The 24,282-nt window shown below is 49.4% G+C and overlaps 1 protein-coding gene across 2 annotated transcripts in view; it reads left to right on the forward strand.

The window, feature by feature from the left end:
* The window catches only part of LOC119853911 (cGMP-dependent protein kinase 1-like), an 80,547-nt gene that overhangs the window by 5,708 nt on the left and 50,557 nt on the right, over positions 1-24,282 (forward strand). For both annotated transcript variants that reach the window (XR_006279618.1, XM_043509945.1), the window contains one exon: positions 10,731-10,867. Coding sequence is in view for 1 of the 2 variants with exons in the window: in XM_043509945.1 (XP_043365880.1) it covers positions 10,780-10,867 (88 nt within the window). In the remaining variant the exon portion in view is untranslated. The remainder of the gene's footprint in view (positions 1-10,730; positions 10,868-24,282) is intronic.

A 24,282-nucleotide genomic window follows, 5' to 3' on the forward strand; every position in this document is an offset into this window, starting at 1 on the left:
AACCCTGGGCAACCGCCTCTCAACCCTGGCCAGGACCGTCTGCTCCAGGGCCAGCAGCAAACCTCCTTTGGTCCCAGCTCCACGGCATGGCAGGCTCCAGTCACTGCTCCCAGTGCCTTGAAATCCAGATCCCCAGGCCAGGTGGCTCCAGGGTGAGCATCGGGTTGGAGCCCTGCACAGCACCAGCCAGAGACCTGCCCCAGCACCATTCCCAGAGCAGCCAGGCTGGGTGGAGACACTTGACGGGAACCCCCCTGGCCTTCGGTAATTGTTAACCACTGACACCCATTGCCAGCCAGATGTGGTCCAGTGTCAGATGTTAGGGGGCTTATTCCTTCACTCGCTTACTTCCCTGGTCCTTGCATGAACAGAGAGTGACAATACCCGAAGTCCAAAGGTGCAAACAATTCAATGTTTATTGCCATGAACTTCCAGCAAGCATGATTCCAGTTTTCTTCCTTAGTGTCCCCCTTCCCAGCTCTGACACCACAGAGCCTTACCTGTGGCCCTGTTCCCATTCCCCCCCCTTAACAAAACATGAGCAAATCATGGAGCAGGTCCTCAAAGAATCAATCCTGAAGCACTTAGAGGAGAGGAAAGTGATCAGGAACAGTCAGCATGGATTCACCAAGGGAAGGTCATGCCTGACTAATCTAATCGCCTTTTATGATGAGATTACTGGTTCTGTGGATGAAGGGAAAGCAGTGGATGTATTGTTTCTTGACTTTAGCAAAGCTTTTGACACGGTCTCCCACAGCATTCTTGTCAGCAAGTTAAGGAAGTATGGGCTGGATGAATGCACTATAAGGTGGGTAGAAAGCTGGCTAGATTGTCGGGCTCAACGGGTAGTGATCAATGGCTCCATGTCTAGTTGGCAGCCGGTGTCAAGTGGAGTGCCCCAGGGGTCGGTCCTGGGGCCCGTTTTGTTCAATATCTTCATAAATGATCTGGAGGATGGTGTGGATTGCACTCTCAGCAAATTTGCGGATGATACTAAACTGGGAGGAGTGGTAGATACGCTGGAGGGGAGGGATAGGATACAGAAGGACCTAGACAAATTGGAAGATTGGGCCAAAAGAAATCTAATGAGGTTCAATAAGGATAAGTGCAGGGTCCTGCACTTAAGATGGAAGAATCCAATGCACCGCTACAGACTAGGGACCGAATGGCTCGGCAGCAGTTCTGCGGAAAAGGACCTAGGGGTGACAGTGGACGAGAAGCTGGATATGAGTCAGCAGTGTGCCCTTGTTGCCAAGAAGGCCAATGGCATTTTGGGATGTATAAGTAGGGGCATAGCGAGCAGATCGAGGGACGTGATCGTTCCCCTCTATTCGACACTGGTGAGGCCTCATCTGGAGTACTGTGTCCAGTTTTGGGCCCCACACTACAAGAAGGATGTGGATAAATTGGAAAGAGTACAGCGAAGGGCAACAAAAATGATTAGGGGTCTAGAGCACATGACTTATGAGGAGAGGCTGAGGGAGCTGGGATTGTTTAGTCTGCAGAAGAGAAGAATGAGGGGGGATTTGATAGCTGCTTTCAACTACCTGAAAGGGGGTTTCAAAGAGGATGGCTCTAGACTGTTCTCAATGGTAGCAGATGACAGAACGAGGAGTAATGGTCTCAAGTTGCAATGGGGGAGGTTTAGATTGGATATTAGGAAAAACTTTTTCACTAAGAGGGTGGTGAAACACTGGAATGCGTTACCTAGGGAGGTGGTAGAATCTCCTTCCTTAGAGGTTTTTAAGGTCAGGCTTGACAAAGCCCTGGCTAGGATGATTTAACTGGGACTTGGTCCTGCTTTGAGCAGGGGGTTGGACTAGATGACCTTCTGGGGTCCCTTCCAACCCTGATATTCTATGATTCTATGATTCCAATTTCCCCACCCCCATTCCCTGTTCCCATTTCCCCCCTGACTTCCTTCCTGATTGACTGCAGACTATATAGTAAAACTTGAGTTCTGCTTAGCTATACCTTAACCAATCATTTTACTGAAATTTAACTAACCAATCCTAACATAGGTTTCAGAGTAGCAGCCGTGTTAGTCTGTATTCGCAAAAAAGAAAAGGAGAACTTGTGGCACCTTAGAGACTAACAAATTTATTTGAGCATAAGCTTTCGTGAGCTACAGCTCACTTCATCGGATGCATTTGGTGGAAAATACAGTGGGGAGATTTATATACACACACGCAGAGAACATGAAACAATGGGTTTTATCATACACACTGTAAGGAGAGTGATCACTTAAGATGAGCCATCACCAGCAGGAAGGAGGGGGAAAGGAGGAAAACCTTTTGTGGTGATAATCAAGGTGGGCCATTTCCAGCAGTTAACAAGAACGTCTGAGGAACAGTGGGGGGTGTGTTGGGGGGAGAAATAACATGGGGAAATAGTTTTACTTTATGTAATGACTCATCCACTCCCAGTCTCTATTCAAGCCTAAATTAATTGTATCCAATTTGCAAATTAATTCCAATTCAGCAGTCTCTCGTTGGAGTCTGTTTTTGAAGTTTTTTTGTTGAAGGATAGCCACTCTCAGGTCTGTAATCATGTGACCGGAGAGATTGAAGTGTTCTCCAACTGGTTTTTGAATGTTATAATTCTTGACGTCTGATTTGTTTCCATTTATTCTTTTATGTAGAGACTGTCCAGTTTGGCCAATGTACATGGCAGGGGGCATTGCTGGCACATGATGGCATATATCACATTGGTAGATGCGCAGGTGAACGAGCCTCTGATAGTGTGGCTGATGTGATTAGGCCCTATGATGGTGTCCCCTGAATAGATATGTGGACAGAGTTGGCAACGGGCTTTGTTGCAAGGATAGGTTCCTGGTTCTGTTGTGTGGTGTGTGGTTGCTGGTGAGTATTTGCTTCAGATTGGGGGGCTGTCTGTAAGCAAGGACTGGTCTGTCTCCCAAGATCTGTGAGAGTGATGGGTCGTCCTTCAGGATAGGTTGTAGATCCTTGATGATGCGTTGGAGAGGTTTTAGTTGGGGGCTGAAGGTGATGGCTAGTGGCGTTCTGTTATTTTCTTTGTTGGGCCTGTCCTGTAGTAGGTGACTTCTGGGTACTCTTCTGGCTCTGTCCATCTGTTTCTTCACTTCAGCAGGTGGGTATTGTAGTTGTAAGAATGCATGATAGAGATCTTGTAGGTGTTTGTCTCTGCCTGAGGGGTTGGAGCAAATGCGGTTGTATCGTAGAGCTTGGCTGTAGACAATGGATCGTGTGGTGTGGTCTGGATGAAAGCTAGAGGCATGTAGGTAGGAATAGCAATCAGTAGGTTTCTGATATAGGGTGGTGTTTATGTGACCATCGCTTATTAGCACCGTAGTGTCCAGGAAGTGGATCTCTTGTGTGGACTGGTCCAGGTCCTAACATATTGTAACATGATTAGCTAACCAATTATATCCTAGCACCTTAATTAGTTTACACCCAGCAAAATTAATTATACAGCAGACAGAAACGATCACAGAACCAGACAGAGACCATGCAAATAAATAACAACAAAGTGAAAACTATAAAGACATAAGGGTTTCCCAGCTGTGTCTATTGATAACAGAAAACTATCAAACTAAACTTACCGAACAGAAAACTATCAAACTAAACTTCCTTTTACATCCTCTAGGTCTTCCTTTTCTCTGGAGGTGATCGATCAGATCCCCTTCCTGACAGCCCCAGGTTGCCCTATTTCAATGGGACTAGGTTGGAATGTGAGGAGGTGACCGGTCGCTTCCCAGCTCATGGCTGCCTCTGTTGCTTAGCCAACGGCCTTAGCCTAAGCACAGGGCCTCAGACTGTCACAGTGAGACGAGGCCCTTACACCGGCAGACAGTGATTTTGATTCTCTCTTTTATACTCTAGAACTAGCCAAGCGCTAGAATACAGCTACATTCTTAGAGTCTGGGCCTTTGCAGACAGGCCTGAATATCTATATCCTAACATTAGCTGCCCCACGCTGGATGGGATTGGACCTTCCTCTGCCAGCCAGAGGGGCCCTGGCCCATCACCTCTGGGCTCCAGCCCCTGCCTCCCCGAGGGGCGGGAGTTTGGGACTCCACCCACTACTGCATCCCAAGGGACTGGGTTATTGTTACGGTCGGTGCTTTAATGGGGTCTCAGCCCCCCATGTCTGCCTGTTCCCAGCTCCCCCGGGACCAATCCTGCCCCTCCCCAGCCCCCAGATCAGTCCTGCCCTGCAGGGGAGGGCACCATCCTGCCCCTTGCTGGGGTGGGGGAGGGGGCAGGGCCCCCGACCTGCTTTGGTCCTTTTCTTCCCCCTCTGTGGTGTGACACTGGCTTCACCTGGTGGGGGGTGGAGTGTGCCACCTGCAGCAGCTCGGATTGGCTGCTCTACCCCAAGGGGCGGGGCCAGTCAGAGGTGGGTCCCCCGGCACTGTGCTGCATACTCAGACATTGTGTGGGGGGCTCTGTGCCCCTCCCAGGCCCCTCGCCTCCAGACCCTCCAGCACTGGGCCATCCCATGGCAGGTGTGCCGCAGGGGTCCCAAGACAGACATGGGGCAGGCAGTGTGGGGCAGCTGGCATGGGGCAGGGGTCTTGAAGCAGATGTGGGGCAGGGGTCCTGAGGCAGATGTGGGGCAGGTGGTGTGGGGCAGGGGTCCTGAGGCAGATGTGGGGCAGGTGGTGTGGGGCAGGGGACCTGAGGCAGATGTGGCGCAGGCATTCCAGAGCAGGTGGGTGGCACTGTGGGGTGGGTGTGGGGCCAGCAGACAGTGCCTGCAGCAGGGGAACAGCTGAGAGAGCTGAGGCTGGAAGGGTTGGGAAGGGCTATTCCTGGCCATGGGGGGAGCAAGGGAGCGAGGCCACTTCTGAGGCAGGGCAGACTCAGGCAGGGGGATTGGGGCTTGGCCAGGAGGTGTGGAGCTCAGGCTGGGGCTGGGCAATGGGACTTAAATAGGAGGGATCATGGATCAGGCAGGGGGCTGGGTGGCCACAGGGCTTGGGCAGGGGGCAATGGGGCACGAGGCCATGGGGCTCGGGCTGGGGAGGCCATGGGGCACGGAGCTTGGGCAGGAGGTTGGGTGGCCATGGGGCTCGGGCTGGGGGGGCCATGGAGCACAGGGCTCGGGCAGGGGGCTGGGACACAGAGTCTCTGTCTCTGGCTTCCTCAATCGTTTAAACGCCTCAGTGATCTCGGGCACATTGGTCGTGTGCCCTGCAATGCTGTGTCCTCTGCAGCCTCCATCACAACAGCCCCCCATGGACCACCCCATCTCTGGTAAAGGAGTGGTACTTACTAGTATTCCTGTCCTTACTGGTGTCACTGCCACCACAGTAGCATTTAATATGACCGTAATATAATTAAATTTAACATCCTTGTGGTGGGGAAAACACCACAGCGGCCCAACACTGTGGCATTTAATTTCAGAAAGGGGAACTACACAAAAACGAGGAGGTTAGTGAAACAGAAATTAAAAGGTACAGTGACTAGAGTGAAATCCCTGCAAGCTGCATGGACACTTTTAAAGACGCCATTATAGAGGCGCAACTTAAATGTATACCCCAAATTAAAACACACAGTAAGAGAACCAAAAAAGAGCCACCGTGGCTAAACAACAAAGTAAAAGAAACAGTGAGAGGCAAAAAGGCATCCTTTAAAAAGTGGAAGTTAAATCCTAGTGAGGAAAATAGAAAGGAGCATAAACTCCGGCAAACGAAGTATAAAAATATAATTAGAAAGGCCAAAAAACAATTTGAAGAACAGCTAGCCAAAGACTCAAAATCTAACAGCAAAATGTTTTTAAGTACACCAGAAGCAGGAAGCCTGGTAAACAACCAGTGGGGCCACTGGACGATCGAGATGCTAAAGGAGCACTCAAAGATGAGAAGGCCATTGTGGAGAAACTAAATAAATTATTTGCATCAGTCTTCATGGCTGAGGATGTGAGGGAGATTCCCAAACTTGAGCCATTCATTTTACATGACACATCTGAGGAACTGTCCCAGACTGACATGTCGTTAGAGGAGGTTTTGAAACAAACTGATAAACTAAGCAGTATTAAGTCACCAGGACCAGGTGGGATTCACCCAAGAGTTCTGAAGGAACTCAAATATGAAATTGCAGGACTACTAACTGGTTCGTAACCTGTCCTTTAAATCTGCTTCTGTACCACATGACTGGATGATAGCTAACGTGATGCCAGTTTTTAAAAAGGGCTCCAGAGGTGACCCTGGCAACTACAGGCCTGTAAGCCTGACTTCAGTACCAGGCAAAACTGGTTGAAACTATTGTAAAGAAGAGCACTGTCGGGCACAGAGATGAACACCATTTGTTGCGGAAGAGTCAACACGCCCAGGGCCAGATTTCAAATTAGGCACAATAGAAACGTGTCTGGGGCCACTGGCGTTCTAGGGTTTTCTCACCTCTATAAAGCTGTGCAACACAAAGCATAGGCGCCAACTTTCCCCGGCGCCAGTGGGTGCTCACCCCCCCACCCCGACTCCATCTTTTCCCTGCCCCTGCTCTGCCCCCATTCCAACCCCTTCCCCAAAGTCCCTGCCCCAACTCCGCCCCCTCCCTGCCCCATTGGACTCCTGCCCCAAATCCGCACCTCAGCCCTGCCTCTTCCCCGAGCATGCCACGTTCCCTCTCCTCCCCCTCCCTCCCAGTGCTTACTGCGCGAAACAGATGTTTTGCGGCGCAAGCGCTGGGAGCTAGGGGGAAAAAGTGGGTATGCGGCGTGCTTGGGGGAGGAGGCAGAGGCGGAGCAGAGGCAGAAGTGAGCTGGGGTGGGGGGAGCTGACGGTGGGTGCAGAGCACCCACCAATTTTTCCCATGGGTGCTCCAGCCCCGGAGCACCCATGGAGTCGGCACCTATGACACGAAGGTCAGTTGTAGGCAGGGGGAGGGGATGCTGCTGAAGATGCTGTACCTGGGGTGCGTAAGGTGTAAATCTGGCTCTGAACACAGCTTTTGTAAAGGGAAATCACGCCTCACCAATCTACTAGAATTCCTTGAGGGGGTCAACAAGCATGTGGACAAGGGGGATCCAGTGGATATAATGTACTTAGGTTTTCAGAAAGTCCTTGACAGGTCCATCACCAAAGACTCTTAAGCAAAGTAAGCTGTCATGGAATAAGAGGGAAGGTCCTCTCACGGATCAGTAACTGGTTAAAGGACAGGAAACAAAGAGTAGGAATAAATGGTGTTTTCAGAAGGGAGAGAGGTAAATAGTGGGGTCCCCCAGTGCTCTGAACTGGGACCTGTGCTGTTCATTGTGATGGGTTCCCCCCAGAGTGCCACCTGGAACTGGGGTACCACTGAGCCTTCTGACCCACCAGAATGGGCTCCCTCTCACACTGTGCTGCTGTGACAAGCTGCAAAGCCCTCCAGCCTGCACTTTCACCAGCATTCACACTGGTAGGGACACACCCAGCTGCAGTTACATGCAGGCTCTTTAACCATCAGCTTTCCAGCTTGGGACCCCAGAGCAGTACCGTCCTGCCCTTGTAAAATCTGGCCAGTATACGGGTTTAATACCCGGTTCACCTCTCCCTCAATGTAAAGAGGACCATGCACACTTGTGGAAACCAAACTGAGATTTTCCCCAGACACCTTAGTCAAACACACACTGGTTTGGATTAAAACATAAAATAAGTTTATTAACTACAAAAAGATAGATTTTAAGTGATTATAAGTGATAGCAAACAGATCAAAGCAGATTACTTAGTAAATAAACAAAACCACAAACTGAGCTTAAGACACTGGATAGGTAGGAGATGAATTAACAAATTCTCACCCTGAGTAAAAAGAATCTGTCATCTGTTTAAGGCACAAGCTGCCTTTGCTTTGCAGCTTGGGTGTCCCAGGTTTTCATACACAGGCTAGAAATACCTTTAGCCTGGGACCATCACTTCCTCCAATTCAGTCTTTGTTCCTGTGGTATTTCCAGGTGGGGTGTTTTAGGGAGAATGAGGTCCCATCATGATGTCATTGTCCCCCTTTTATATCTTCTTCCCACTCACTGGAAAGCTCTTTTGCTGTGACCCGGGTCAAATAGTTCCCATTGTGTCGTGCTGTCTCCGAGAGGTTTCTATTGTACACAGTTCCTGGGGAATCCTTGTGCTTGTGCATTTCCTCCAGGAGCCATTCACGTTGTTTGGCCTTTTTACTGTTGTGCCTGAAAGGCTGCTTGTGGGTGTTTTCAGTCTCACAACAGGTTCCAGTAACACCTACAGAGCCCAACTTCATAACGTCACACACGACGCTAGCACACACAATCCAATGAGATATTACTGTCTAACAGATCAAGATGTTTAGAATGATACCTCACAAGGCACACTGTGTGCAAAACACATCCTAATTATCTGACTGTAGAGAATAAGGGGGTGCCAGGGTGTCACAACCATACTCATAAATGGTCTGGAAGAAGGGGTAAACAGTGAGGTGGCAAAATTTGCAGAAGATACGACACTACTCCAGATAGCTAAGCCCAAAGCAGACTGTGAAGAGCTACAAGGGGATCTCACAAAACTGGGCAACAAAATAGCAGATGAAATTCAGTATTTATAAATGCAAAGTAATGCACATTGGAAAACGTAATCCCAACTCTACATATAAAATGATGGGGTCTAAATTAGCTATTACCACTCAAGAAAGAGATCTTGGAGTCATCGTAAAACATCCACTCAATGTGCAGGGGCAAACAAAAAAGCGAACAGAATGTTGGAAACCATTAGGAAAGGGATAGATAATAAGACAGAAAATATCATGTTGCCTCTATATAAATCCATGGTATGCCCAGAGCTTGAATTACTGCGTGCAGATGTGGTCGGCCCGTCTCAAAAAAGAGATACTGGAATTGGAAAAGGTTCAGAAAAAGGCAACAAAAATGATGAGGGGTCTGGAACGGCTTCCGTATGAGGAGAGATTAATAAGACTGGGACTTTTCAGCTTGGAAAAGAGACGACTAAGCGGGGAGCTGATAGAGGTCTACAAAACCATGACTGGTGTGGAGAAAGTAAATAAGGAAGTGTGATTTACTCCTCCTTAAAGCACAAGAACTAGGGGTCACCTAATGAAATTTATAGGCAGCAGGTTTAAAACAAAGGAAGCATTTTTTTCACACAATGCACAGTCAACCTGTGGAACTCCTTTCCAGAGGATGTTGTGAAGGCCAAGACTATAACAGGGTTCAAAAAAGAGCTAGATAAGTTCATGGAGGATAGGTCCATCAATGGCTATTAGCCAGGATGGTCAGGGATTGTGTCTCTATCCTATTTGCCAGAAGCTGGGAATGGGTGACAGGGGATGGATCCGTTGATGACTGCATGTTCTGTTCATTCCCTCTGGGGCACCTGGAATTGGCCCCTGTCGGAAGACAGAATACTGGGCTAGATTAGTGGTCACCAACCCGTCAATCATGATCGACTGGTCGATCCTGGAGCCTCTGCCAGTTGATCGCGATCTCCAGGGTGCTAAAAGTCCAACAGCACAGTGGGGCTCAGGCAGGCTGCCTCCCTGCCCTGGCCCCACGCTGCTCCTGGAAGCGGCTGGCTGTTGGCACATTTCTGTGGCCCTGGGGCCGCAGAGATGTGCCAGCAGCCAGCCAGTTCTGTGAGCGGCGTGGGGCCAGGGCAGGGAGGCAGCCTGCCTGAGCCCCACTGCGCTTCTGGGCGGGAGCCACCTGTGATAAGTGCCTCCTGGCCAGAGCCTGCACCTCGCACCCTCTCCGACACCCCAACCTCCGCCCCAGCCTGGAGCCCCCTTCCACACCCAAACTCCCTCCCAGAGCCCACACCCCTCACCTTCTCCCACACCCCGACACTCTTCCCCAGCCTGGAGCCCTCTCCTGCACCAAACGCCCTCCCAAAGCTTCCATCCCTCACTCCTGCACCCCAACCCCCTGCCCCAGGCTCAGCCCGGAGCCCCCTCCCACACCTCAACCCCTTGCCCAGCCCAGTGAAAGTGAGTGAGGGGGAAATGGAGTGAATGGGTCGGGGCCTCTGGGAAGGGACGGGGACGGTCCTGGGTTGATCTTAACTTCGAAAAGTGACCTTGTGCATAAAAAGGTTGGAGACGACTGAGCTAGATGGACCTTTGGTCTGACCCAGCCTGGCCGATCTTTGGTTCACTGATCCTGTTCACTCTTTCCTTACCCAAAGTGTCATGCACTGTTAAACAGCTGCTGTGTTCCACCCTAGAGATGGCCCAGGAGCACGGGAGTAAACACAGTACCGGGCACATGCTGGGTAATTTAAATTCCTCAGTGCTCCACAGTAGGGCTCTCACTCGTTTACTTCAGGGTTGCTTAGCTAAGGTGTGGATCCAAGAATTCGTCCCCATGTATGTGGGGTAAGGATGTATCACAATTAGGAGATGGGTAAGAAGTTACGGCATGTAAAGCAAAGCAAATGTGGGCAGATGGTAAGATTTGATGAACCATCTGTGTGACTCAGTTTCCCCACTCCCCAGGTACTGCTGCCAGCCCCTGGGGGTGAAGCATTAATTCCTGCTTTGGGATAGGAGGCGTGAGCTCCTGGGATCTCTGGAAGATTCTGTTTGTGTTCCTTATCCCCCCGGCAGTTTCAGCAGGACCTGGGATTCTCCGTCCCATGGGTGGCATTACCATGTGGCGGGATCCAGGCAGAGACGGCTGCCATGCCGTGCCGAGGATCCCTGGGTGTATGTGCAGCTGGCCGTGACTAGGCCGGGGAGGGCAGGATTTGCTCCATTCTGCTAGTGCATGTCCCTGTCTGTCTCCAACAGCCCGAGGACGGTGTAGGACAGTTGCCCATCCCCTGCCCCAGGCTGGGAGATGGACCACCAGCTGCGAGAGCGGTGGCTGCAGGAGGAGCGGGAGTATCTGCAGAGCATGGCGAAGCAGACAAGCTCGCAGGAGCAGGGTAAGGGGGATGGGGCGCCCCCCAGGGGGGTGGCATATGGCTTTCCCTGCACCCCGGGGATGGGGTGGGCACGTGGCTTTCCCTGTACCCTGGGGGGTGGGCACGTGGCTTTCCCTGCACCCCAGGGGGGCGAGCATGTGGCTTTCCCTGCACCCCAGGGTGGCGAGCATGTGGCTTTCCCTGCCCCCGGTGAACCAGATATAGACTGATTACAGGGCTTACCTCTGAGCCATAGGCGCTGATTCCAAGGGTGCTCCAGGGCTGGAGGACCCATGGGGAAAAGTTAGTGGGTGCCCTGCACCCACCGGCAGCCAAGCTCCCCTCTCCCCCACCCCAGCTCACCTCTGCCTCCTCCCAGCCTGCTGCATCTCCACTCCTCCGCCCAGTACTTCCCACCGCAAAACAGTTGTTTTGCAGCGTAACAAGTGTGGGAGGGAGGGGGAGGAGCGGGAATGTGGTGCACTCGGGGAGGAGGTGGGGAAGAGGCAGGGCTGGGCGGAGAGTTGGGGAAGGGGTTGGAAGGGGCAGGGCAGGGGGTGGAGTCAGGGCGGGGCCAGGGGCAGAGGGGGTCGAGCACCCACCGGTGCCAAGAGAAGTTGGTGCCTTATGCTCTGAACAGGGTACCCCCTGGCTGGGTTCATCACTGGGCCCTGCCATGCTTGGCCTGGTCTGGCTGAGGTTCCTTTACTAGGTATTTTGCATATAGCGTTGCCTAATGGCTGAACGGTGAAACACAGTGTGACATTCGATTCCCCCTGAGCCATTGGCAATTATCTGCCAAGTCGTGGAAGACGGCAGAGATTCCAGAGGACTGGAGGAGGCAAATCTAGTGCCCATCTATAAATAGGGAAATAAGGACAACCCAGGGAATTACAGACCAGTCAGCTTAACTTCTGTACCCAGAAAGATAAAGGAGCAATAATTAAACAATCAATTTGCAAACATCTAGAAGATAATGAGGTGATAAATAACAGTCAACATAGATTTGTCAAACCAACCTGATAGCTTTCTTTGACAGTAACAAGCCTTACGGATGGGGGGAAATGGTAGACATGGTCTATCTTGACTTTAGTAAAGCTTTTGATACTGTCTCACATGACCTGCTCATAAACAAACTAGGGAAATACAACCTAGGTGGAGCTACTATAAGGTGGATGCATAACTGATTGTAAAACCGTTCCCAGAGAGTAGTTTTCAGTGGTTCACAGTCATGCTGGAAGGTCATAATGAGTGGGGTCCCACATGGATCAGTTCTGGGTCTGGTTCTGTTCAATATCTTCATCAGTGATTTAGGTAATGGCATAGAGAGTACATGTGTAAAGTTTGTGGACGATACCAAGCTGGGAAAGGTTGCAGGTGCTTTGGAGAATAGGATTAAAATTCAAACTGATCTGGACAACCTGGAGAAATGGTCTGAAGTAAATAAGATGAAATTCAACAAGGACAAATGCAAAGTACTCCACTTAGGAAGGAACAATCAGTTGCACACGTACAAAATGGGAAATGACGGCCTAGGAAGGAGTACTGCGGAAAGGGATCTGGGGGTCATAGTGGATCACAAGCTATATATGGGTCAACAGTATAACCCTGTTTCAGAAAAAGCAAACATCATTCTGGGATGTATTACCAGGAGTGTTGTAACCAAGACACAAGAAGTAACTCTTCCGCTCTACTCCACGCTGATTAGGCCTTAGCTGGAGTATTGTGTCCAATTCTGGGTGCCACATTTCAGGAAGGATGTGGACAAATTGGAGAAAGTTCAGAGAAGGGCAACAGAAATTATTAAAGGTCTAGAAAACATGACATAAGAACATAAGAACGGCCATACTGGGTCAGACCAAAGTCCCATCTATCCCAGTATCCTGTCTACCGACAGTGGCCAATGCCAGGTGCCCCAGAGGGAATGAACAGAACAGGGAATCACTAAGTGATCCATCCCTTGTCGCCCATTCCCAGCTTCTGGCAAACAGAGGCTAAGGACACTGTCCCTGCCCATCCTGGCTAACAGCCATTGATGGACCTATCCTCCATAAACTTATCTAATTCTTTTTCGAATGCTGTTACGGTCTTGGACTTCACAATATCCCCTGGCAAGAAGTTCACAGGTTGACAGTGCGTTGTGTGAGCTATGAGGGAAGACTGAAAAAATTGGGTTTGTTTAGTCTGGAGAAAAGACTCACTCACTTTCACCAGGCTGGGGCAGGGGGTTGGGGTACAGGAAGAGGTGCAGGGTGTGGGCTCTGGGAGGGAGTTTGGGTGCGGGAGGCGGTGCTGGCTCTGGGAGGGAGTTTGGGTGCAGGATGGGGTGCAGGGGTGTGGGCTCTGGGCTGGGAGTTTGGGAGGCAGTAAGGTGTCCAGGGTGCTGGGCTGGAGCAGAGAGGTGGGGTGTGGGAGGGAGTGAGGGGGGCAGCACTTACCTTGGGCAGCTCTCAAAAGCAACCGGCACATCCCTCTGGCAGCGGCTCCTAGGTGAGGGGCCAGGGGGCCTCCATGTACTGCCCCTGCCCTCAGGCACTGCTCCCGCAGCTCCCATTGGCTGCAGTTCCCACCCAATGGGAGCTGTGGAGTCAGCACTCAGGCTGGGGGCAGTGTGTGGAGATCCCCTGCCCTGGCTGCAGGGATGTGCTGGCCACTTTTGGGAGTGTGGACCCAGGGTCCCCGCTCCTCCCCCTCCCTCCCACCAGCTGTTCCCTGGTATGAAGGAGGCTCCGGGAGGGAGGGGGAGGAGTTGATCAGCTGGGCCTGTGGACCCCCTGTAGTACCCTTGAGGACCCCAGTTTGAGAAACTGCACTTGTCAGCATTCTTGTCAGCAAGTTAAGGAAGTATGGGCTGGATGAATGCACTATAAGGTGGGTAGAAAGCTGGCTAGATTGTCGGGCTCAACGGGTAGTGATCAATGGCTCCATGTCTAGTTGGCAGCCGGTGTCAAGTGGAGTGCCCCAGGGGTCGGTCCTGGGGCCCGTTTTGTTCAATATCTTCATAAATGATCTGGAGGATGGTGTGGATTGCACTCTCAGCAAATTTGCGGATGATACTAAACTGGGAGGAGTGGTAGATACGCTGGAGGGGAGGGATAGGATACAGAAGGACCTAGACAAATTGGAAGATTGGGCCAAAAGAAATCTAATGAGGTTCAATAAGGATAAGTGCAGGACCCTGCACTTAGGATGGAAGAATCCAATGCACCGCTACAGACTAGGGACCGAATGGCTCGGCAGCAGTTCTGCGGAAAAGGACCTAGGGGTGACAGTGGACGAGAAGCTGGATATGAGTCAGCAGTGTGCCCTTGTTGCCAAGAAGGCCAATGGCATTTTGGGATGTATAAGTAGGGGCATAGCGAGCAGATCGAGGGACGTGATCGTTCCCCTCTATTCGACACTGGTGAGGCCTCATCTGGAGTACTGTGTCCAGTTTTGGGCCCCACACTACAAGAAGGATGTGGATAAATTGGAAAGAGTACAGCGAAGGGCAACAAAAATGATTAGGGGTCTAGAGCACATGACTTACGAGGAGAGGCTGAGGGAGCTGGGATTGTTTAGTCTGCAGAAGAGAAGAATGAGGGGGGATTTGATAGCTGCTTTCAACTACCTGAAAGGGGGTTTCAAAGAGGATGGCTCTAGACTGTTCTCAATGGTAGCAGATGACAGAACGAGGAGTAATGGTCTCAAGTTGCAATGGGGGAGGTTTAGATTGGATATTAGGAAAAACTTTTTCACTAAGAGGGTGGTGAAACACTGGAATGCGTTACCTAGGGAGGTGGTAGAATCTCCTTCCTTAGAGGTTTTTAAGGTCAGGCTTGACAAAGCCCTGGCTAGGATGATTTAACTGGGACTTGGTCCTGCTTTGAGCAGGGGGTTGGACTAGATGACCTTCTGGGGTCCCTTCCAACCCTGATATTCTATGATTCTATGATTCTATGAAACGCTGGTCTAGATAATCCTTAGTCCTGCCATGAGGCTGGGGACTGGAGTAAGAGACCTCTCGAGGTTCCTCCAGTCCTGTGATTCTGTGACCACCCCCTCTGAGTTCTCCATTTCCCACACCCTCACTATAACGAACCTTGGGGATCCAAGCCCTTTGTTCGGTACAGCCAGGGGTTCATCAGAGTGCGAGGGGGAGGGGCACAGCGCCTCTGGCCCGGGGCTGTGGCAGGAGCTGACAGAGTTGACAGGAGCTCTCAGCCCCCCACCTCAGCAGCTGGGCTGGAGGTGGGATCCAGGGACCACATTTGCTATAGCCCAAGGTTTGCTATTGCCAGGGTCTCCTGTCGTTCTGCTCTCGCGCTGCCTGGGGAGTTCCATGCTGATCAGTCTGTTAAGAGTCTCCAAATCATGCTGGTTTTTTAAGTACACGGAACGATCCTGTAACAACTGGGTCGTCTGGCTGCCCATAGGTTGCAACGACTGGCTGTGGTTGGTCTAAAATCCTCGAGTCGTCGTGGTGTTCTGCATCTGCCATCTGTAGGGTTTGCTGGGTTAATTGTTCTTTCTGATCTCGACGGTAGGTGCCAATGGTTTCTGTTGAGCTCTCTGGTCAGTCTCGATCACATAGGATCTGGGCATCAAGTTCTTTTTATTTATGAAATTTGGGGCTGTCCAGCCTTTTTCTTCATCCAGTTTGACATGAACGTGGCCACTAGCTTCTGTCCCAGCAGGTCTCTGAGTGACGCCTTAGGCACCGACTTCCCCTCTTTCCCATGGGTGCTTAACCCCCCGCTTCCCCCGGCCCCACCCCCACTCCCACTCCACCCCTTCCCCAAAGTCCCCACCCCAACTGCCCCCCCCGCCCCATTCCAACTCCTTCCCCAAATCCCTTTCTCGGCCCTGCCTCTTCCCCGCCTCCTCCCCTGAGCACACCACGTTTCTGCTCCCCCCCCCCGGAGTGTGCTAATGCTGCCAAACAGCGGTTTGGTGGCGACCTGGCAGGAAGTGCTGAGAGGTAGGTGGAAAAGCGGGGATGCAGTCTGCTCAGAGGAGGAGGAGGAGGTGGGGCAGATAGTGAGGGGAGCTTGGCTGCCAGTGGGTGCAGAGCACCCACTAATTTTTCTCTGTAGGTGCTGCAGCCCCAGAGCACCCACAGAGTCAGCACCTATGAATGACACCTGTTGTAAAAGTGTCCACAAGCTCCTGTAACTGTTTTATCTGATTTGGCTGCTCTCTTCGTATCTGGGCACTTTGTAGGTAGGAGCAGTATTTCTGAGTTGTCTTCCCGTCAGGAGTTGTGCTGGACTGTATCCAGTAGCTGCTCTTGGTGTTTATCTGTAGCTCAGAAGAGCAAGGAAGGGATCTTCCTGCTGTGGGTTTTCTTGGCTGTCTCTACAGCTCTCTCAGCCTCTCCATTCACTTGTGGGTAACGTGGATTGCTAGTAATATGATCAAAGTCATATTTTGTTCAGAATGACTTTTCATTGAAATTTCACTGCAGTGAGTTATGGTCCATTGTCCGTTGCTAGCTGCTCTGGAATACCAAAGTGAGCAAAAGTGCACTTCACTTTCTCGGTCTCACTGCAACATGTTACGTCTTTCAAGTACATTATCCCTATGGACCTGGAAAACTAGTCCATGGTGACCCAGTGATGATGTCTTCTGAATCTGCATAAATTTGCAGCTAGTCCCTTCCCAGGTCTGTCTGGCAGAGGTGTTGTTATTAAAGATTCTTTGTGTTGTAAAAAGAAAAGGAGTACTTGTGGCATCTTAGAGACTAACAAATTTATTAGAGCATAAACTTTCGTGGGCTTGAAGTGAACTGTAGCTCACGAAAGCTTATGCTCTAATAAATTTGTTAGTCTCTAAGGTGCCACAAGTCCTCCTTTTCTTTTTGCGAATACAGACTAACACGGCTGCTACTCTGAAACCTGTCTTTGTGTTGTGTTAGTCTCAGTTCTGCAATGTTCACATGCAGATATTTTGTTCTTAATATCCTTACTGATGGCCTGGACTGACTGGTTGGCCCTTTCATGGCATTTAGCTAACCCATGATGTCCTTCATGGAGGAGGTTTAGGATTTCCTCTCTCATTTTGTTTGGAGTTACGATGCAACCGCCTTTAATCATGAATCCATCTGACTCGCTTAATTGTCCACACACCACAAAGGAGTCTCTTGTCACTTCCTTAATGTCCTTTAGACATGTAGGCCGATCACCTCACTGTAACTTAGAACTTCCTGAAGTTGCGTGTCTGTCAGGGTTACTTTTTGTCTCTGAAGTCGTCACTTTTCTCTCACTGGTCTGTATGGGTCCACGGCATCCGTGTACCCCTCTAAGTCATCTTCCAGCTCATGGTTATTTGAGTGCAATGCTGGGCTCCAGGACAGAGTGTCTGTACTACTAGATTGTTCCCAGGAACATATTTAGCAACTGGATTAAATCGCATTAACCTTAGCAAGAGACATTGGCATGTCAGTAGTGCTTGATCTGGGTCTTTTCTGTTGATGAGGGTTACAAGTGTTGACTTGAATTTTATTACATCTCGCCAATGATCTGACCAGAAGATATTTAGGTTCTCATCCCAACTCAGGCTACAGAGTTAGAGAACAGAGAGAGTTCAATGTCGTGAGATCACCCTCGGGTTGTGTGGCAAGGATACTTATACTGAGGACAATACCAAATTAATAAGATCTTTATTAAAATGAATGAAAAAAACAATAAACACTATTAAACACAGAGTCACAAAGAAGTAATGCAATTCTGTGACCCCGATGGTAACATCTCTATTATAAAAGACTACTTAAACTAGCAAACTCACCCCCTTCCCTGAAGCCCTGTAGTGGGAGACAGAGGACCAGCCTGGTCTCTGGCATGCCCGATGAATTCGATGGTCCGGGGATTAGGTTTGAGTTTTGAATAGCGAGGCCGTGTTGCAAAGCTGAGCTGATAACTTGATAGAAGATAGAAAAGAGCACCCCATCCTGCATGGGTGTTTGCCCTCTTATAGGGTCCTGGTATTGCCTTAATCAAGGCCCAATCTACCATGCCCAAATCTAATTTCCTCTCCCAGATCAATCTTTGGGTGCATTTACTCTATAGGTTAAAATATTATGACATATATTCATACGTGTTAATATCAATTATCTCATGCCCAAAACCATTACCCTTGGCCTAACTTACTACTTCCATGTTCTGCGGTGTGCCCTGCGGTTACCGGTCTGTTTCGGTAAACGATAAACATACTCAGTTCTTTGTTCGGTTCCCCATTCAGTTCCACAAGGTCAAGAGGGGCAACCGGTCGGCCATTTATCTATGCCAAAGGTTACAAACACTCATTCTGACTTGCTCTATCTAATCATATAGGCCTGTAGGTTGCTTGCCTTACAGCCAACTATTATGAATAACCATGAATAATTATTATGAATAACATATGCTGGAATTTGGCATAAACAAAACCCAAGAAAGTAATATAATCAATCAAACTAGTGAAGAAAACACATTATGCAATATAGCAAGCTAGCAAACTTGCCTTATGGGTTACACAATCAGCTTATGGTCTGTTATGTTATCGTGATACATCTTGACTTTAGCAAAGCTTTTGATACGGTCTCCCACAGTATTCTTCCAGCAAGTTAAAAAAGTATGGATTGGATGAATGGATTATTAAGTGGATAGAAAGCTGGCTAGATCGTCGGGCTCAATGGGTAGTGATCAAAAGCCCAATGTCTAGTGGGCTACTGGTATCCAGCAGAGTGCCCCAGGGGTCAGTCCTGGGGCCAGTTTTGTTCAACATCTTTATTAATGATTTAGATGATGGGATGGATTCCACCCTCAGTAAGTTCACAGATGACACTAAGCTGCGGGGAGAGGTAGGGATAGGGTCCAGAGTGACCTAGACAAATTGGAGGATTGGGCCAAAAGAAATCAGATGAGGTTCAACAAGGACAAGTGCAGAGTCGTGCACATAGGACGGAAGAATCCCATGCACCACTACAGGCTGGGGACCGACTGGCTAAGCAGCAGTTCAGCAGAAAAGGACCTGGGGATTACAGTGGATGAGAAGCTGGATATGAATCAGCAGTGTGTCCTTGTTGCCAAGAAGACTGACAGCATAGTGGGCTGCATTAGTAGGAGCATTGCCAGCAGATGGATGGAAGTGATCATTCCCCTCTATTCGGCACTGGTGAAGCTGCATCTGGAGTACTGTGTCCAGTTTTGGGCCCCACACTACAAGAAGGGATGTGGACAAATTGGAGAGAGTCCAGCGGAGGGCAATGAAAATGATCAGGGGGCTGGGGCACATGACTTTTGAGGAGAGGCTGAGGGAACTGGGCTTGTTTAGTCTGCAGAAGAGAAGAGTGAGGGAGAATTTGATAGCAGCCTTCAACTACCTGAAGAGGGGTTCCAAAGAGGATGGAGCTCGGCTGTTCTCAGTGGTGGCAGATGACAGAATAAGGAGCAATGGTCTCAAGTTGCAGTGGGGGAGGTCTAGATTGGATATTAGGAAACACTATTTCACTAGGAGGGTGGTGAAGCACTGGAATGGGTTCCCTAGGGAGGTGGTGGAATCTCCTTCCTTTGAGGTTTTTAAGGCCCGGCTTGACAAAGCCCTGGCTGGGATGATTTCGTTGGGGATTGGTCCTGCTTTGAGCAGGGGGTTGGACTAGTTGACTGTAACAATGCTGGTTCTGGTGGGACACAACTGAGAGTGCCAATTCAGGACAAATTGGTTAAAGCAGGGGAGTTACAGCCCAAGGCTGGGGTTTTTCCACCTCTAAGGCAAACCAAACCAGCCAAACAGAGCAGAATTTGGTCTCACCCCACTGGCTAACCATAAGTCACACAAGCAATTCCCTTAGACACTCCAGTTTCCCAGTATCACCACCAGTGCCACTTGTTATGGGGACAAATGGTTATGAAAACCAATACCCCAGTAAAAGAAAAAAGGTTCTCTCAATCCCAAAGGCCCAAGCCCCAGACTCAGGTCAATATACAAATCAGATCTTACCCACAAATCACGCTGTTGCCAATCCTTTAGAATCTAAACTCTAAAGGTTTATTCATAAAAGGAAAAAGATATAGATGAGAGCTAGAATTGGATAAATGGAATCAATTACATCCAGTAATAGCAAAGTTCTTGGTTCAGGCAGTGATGGAATAAACTGCAGGTTCAAATCAAATCTCTGGAGTACAGCCATAGCTGGGATGGGTCTTTCAGTCCTTGGTTCAAAGCTTCAGTGTAGCAAAGTCCCTCCAGAGGTATGAAGCAGGATTGAAGACAAGATGGAGGAGCTGCAGCAGCTTTTTATAGTCTCTTGCCATGTGATCTTTCTTCCTTTGTTCCAAGGACAAGCTGTCCATCACATGGCCTGGAAACATCTCAGAGTTCTGTCCATAGGCAGATCCCTGCATACCTTGCTGAGTCCCAAGGCGTGTCTGTCTTCTCTCAATGGGTCAACTGTGTAGCTGATGGTCCTTAATGGGCCATCCAGCAGGCTAGGCAGAGCTGACACCAACTTGTCTGGGGTGTCCCCCAGAAGCATAGCATAAGTTTGAAATACAGACAGTATAGAGCCAATATTCATAACTTTAACTACAAAAATGATACACACATATAGACAGCATAATCCTAACCAGCAAACCATAACCTTGTCTGAGACACCTTATTTGACCCACTTTATACAAGATTTGGTGCCACTACAGGACCTTGGTTGCAACCATGTTCTATACGGCCCCAGTTCAAGTCAATAACGTCATAACTGGTCATCCCAAAAGATAAATCTGCAAAAGCAAAATCTCCCAAAGTGTGGGATAAATGTACTCAGTTTAGCACTTTCTTCAGCTAAAAGAATTCGCCAGAATTCGCTTGAGGCATCCAGCTTGGAGAATACCATAACTTCTTTCACTCTGGGGAGGAAGCCATCCAGTGGTGGGAAGATTGATTTTTCTCTTTCAGCTGCTTCATTAAGTGATCCACACAGATTCATATTTTTCCATTTTTCTTTATAACCGGAACCATTGGGGCACAACATGCTGCTAGCTCAGCGATTTTCTCGATTATGTCAATGTGTTGCATTCTCTTTAACTCAGTGTCTATTTTACAAGTAATGGGATAGGAATTCTGTGAGGTGTATGTATGTTTTGCGGTTCAGCATTGTCCCTTAAGATTATTTGTGCTGGATCTCCTTGCAAGAGTCCAGTATCACCAAGTATTCCATCAGGTTCTTCCACCTGCCTCACTAGGCCAATCATAGCTGCCACGCTGCAGCTGAGAAGGCTGATGGTCTTTGATCCTTTGATCACATGCATTCTGAATGAAAGGTTTGGTCTTTGTAAGTGGTTTCTGTGTCAACTGGCCCATGCAGTTCAGAATCCCTCCAAGGCTAGTCAGAGCTGTGTCAGGTGACTTCAGCTCCGGGAGGGGGTGAAGGTGATTCTAAGTCCCTTCTGAGATGACTGCGATGTCAGCTCCTGAGTCAATTTTAAAATCAGTAGCCTTGCCATGAATATTCCGTTTCACTCTCCAGACAGGCCCTGTGTCATTGCAAATGATAGATCCCAGAACCAATGGTTCTTGATTGTCTGTAATACGAGTCAACTCCCTGACTGAATTGATGCAGCAAACACCTGCAAAATGTCCACATTTCATGTATTTATTACACTGTGCGCCTCTGGCTGGATCTGCATCATTTCTTGGGTTATGACTTTTTTCATACCTTCGTACGTCGGCTTGAATTTGTCCCTCTTGGCCTGGGAGTTCTCTCTCCTTGACTCAGGGGTATTAAAGTAATGCCTTTTAGCACTCATGAGTCATCTATTAACAGCTTCTAGGCTAGTGTCTTGTTTTTCAAGTTTGGCAAGTTGCTCTTTTTGGTTTTGCTGTCTCGATAGCTCAGAGTGCTTTGCTATTCAGGGTGCTGAAGGAATTAGCTGAAGAATTCTTTGGATTCTTTGACCATGGGATGGTGTTCCAAGAAGGAGGAGTGCTAGGCAGAGACGGGCTCCACCTAACGAAGAGAAGGAAGAGCATCTTCGCAAGCAGGCTGGCTAACCTAGTGAGGAGGGCTTTAAACTAGGTTCACCAGGGGAAGGAGACCAAAGCCCTGAGGTAAGTAGGGACGTGGGATACCGGGAGGAAGCATGAGCAGGAGAGGGGAGGGCTCCTGCCTCATATTAAGAAAGCAGGACAAACAGCAAGTTATCTCAAGTGCCTATACACAAATGCAAGAAGCCTGGGAAACAAACAGGGAGAACTGGAGGTCCTGCACAGTCAAGGAATTATGATGTGATTTGACTAACAGGGACTTGGTGGGATAACTCACATGACTGGAGTACTGCCATGGATAGATATAAACTGTTCAGAAAGGACAGGCAGGGCAGAAAAGGTGGGGGAGTTGCATTATATGTAAGAGAGCAGTATGACTGCTCAGAACTCTGGTATGAAACTGCAGAAAAACCTGAGAGTCTCTAGCAACAAGGGTAATGTCATGGTGGGAGTCTGCTATAGATCACCGGACCAAGGGGATGAGGTGGATGAGGCTTTCTTCCGGCAACTCACGGAAGTTACTAGATTGCAGGCCCTGGTTCTCATGGGAGACTTCAATCACCCTGATATCTACTGGGAGAGCAATACAGTGGTGCACAGACAATCCAGGAAGTTTTTGGAAAGTGTAGGGGACAATTTCCTGGTGCAAGTGCTGGAGGAACCAACTAAGGGCAGAGCTCTTCTTCACCTGATGCTCACAAACCATGAAGAATTAGTAGGGGAAGCAAAAGTGGATGGGAACCTGGGAGGCAGTGACCACGAGATGGTTGAGTTCAGGATCCTGACACAAGGAAGAAGGAGAGCAGCAGAATACGGACCCTGGACTTCAGAAAAGCAGACTTTGACTCCCTCAGGGAACGGATGGGCAGGATCCCCTGGGAGAATAACATGAGGGGGAAAGGAGTCCAGGAGAGCTGGCTGTATTTTAAAGAATGCTGATGTATTTTTTTGTTTGTCTCTCTCCTCCGGTTGTTGTTTTTTAATAAAAGAATTGTGTGGGTTGAAAGCAAACAGAGCCCTGCAAAGCAACAGGCAATTTTCTTAAACCTTCATAGTGCATCGTCTGCACCAATCACAATCACCTCCTAGCATGACAAGTACTGCACTCCCAAGCATGGCAACAAATATCAGTGGCTATCAGCTTCAAATTGCTGCCTCAAGGCATCCCTATTCCTTATGGCCCCCGCTGCGCCCCTCTAATAGCCCTGGTCTCTGGCTGTGCAAATTCAGCCTCCAGGTGCTGAGCCTCATTGGTCCAGCCCTGAGTGAAGCTTTCACCCGTCCCTTCACAAATATATGGCGCGTACAGAACGTGGCTATACGCATAGGATTATTGTCATCAGCCAGGTCCAGCCTCACATATAGGCAGCGCCAGCGGGCTTTTAAACTGCCAAAAGCACACTCAGCAGTCATTCTGCACGTGCTCAGCCTGTTGTTGAACCGTCTTTGCTGCTGTCAAAGTACTCCATGTATGGCTTCATAAGTCATGGCATTAAGGGGTAGGCAGGGTCTCCCAGGATCACAATGGGCATTTTGAGTTCCCCTACAGTGATCTTCTGGTCCAGGAAGAAAGTCCCTGCTTGCAGCTTCCTGGACAGACCAGTGTTCCGAAAGATGCGTTATGCACCTTTCCGGATCAGCCTGCATTAATGTCCATGAAACACCCATGGTGATCCACAAGTGCCTGGAGAAGTATTGAAAAATACCCCTTCTGATTAATGTACTCTGTGGTTAGGTGGTCTGGTGCCAGAATTGGAATATGCATCCCATCTATCACCCCTCCGCAGTTAGGAAAACCCATTTGTACAAAGCCATCCATAGAGTAACGCACATTGCCCAGAGTCACAGTCTTTCGGAGCAGGATGTGATTAATGGCCCTGCTCACTTTTGTCAACACGCATCCAATGGTCAACTTTCTCCCTCTGAATTGGTTAGTGACTGATCGGCAGCAGTCTGGAGTAGCCAGTTTCCACAGTGCAATCGCCACATGCTTCTCCAATGGCAGGGCAGCTCTCATTCTCATGTCTTTGCACCGCAGGGCTGGGGTGAGCTCATCACGCAGTCCCATGAATGTGGCTTTCCACATGGGAAAGTCTGCAGCCGCTGCTCGTCATCCCAGACAAGCATCACAATGTGATCCCCACCACTCAGTGCTTGTTTCCCGAGACCAAAAGTGCCGTTCCACTGTGATCAGCACCTCCGTGAATGCCACAAGCAATCTCCTGTCGTAGCTACTAGCGTGGCGAGATCAATGTCACACTCCTCTTGCCTTTGTAGTTTAAGGAATAACTCCATTGCCACTCGTGATGTGTTGGTCAGAGTGAGCAGCATCCTGCTCAGCAGTGCGGGATCCATTCCTGCAGCCCGAAAGAGGTAGAGTGCACAGTACACAAACTGTTGGAAGACGGCGCCAAATGCGATGGAAGCACAGGGATTTCTGGGGT

Source organism: Dermochelys coriacea, chromosome 3, assembly GCF_009764565.3.
Source record: "Dermochelys coriacea isolate rDerCor1 chromosome 3, rDerCor1.pri.v4, whole genome shotgun sequence".
Taxonomy (NCBI): Eukaryota; Metazoa; Chordata; order Testudines; family Dermochelyidae; genus Dermochelys; species Dermochelys coriacea.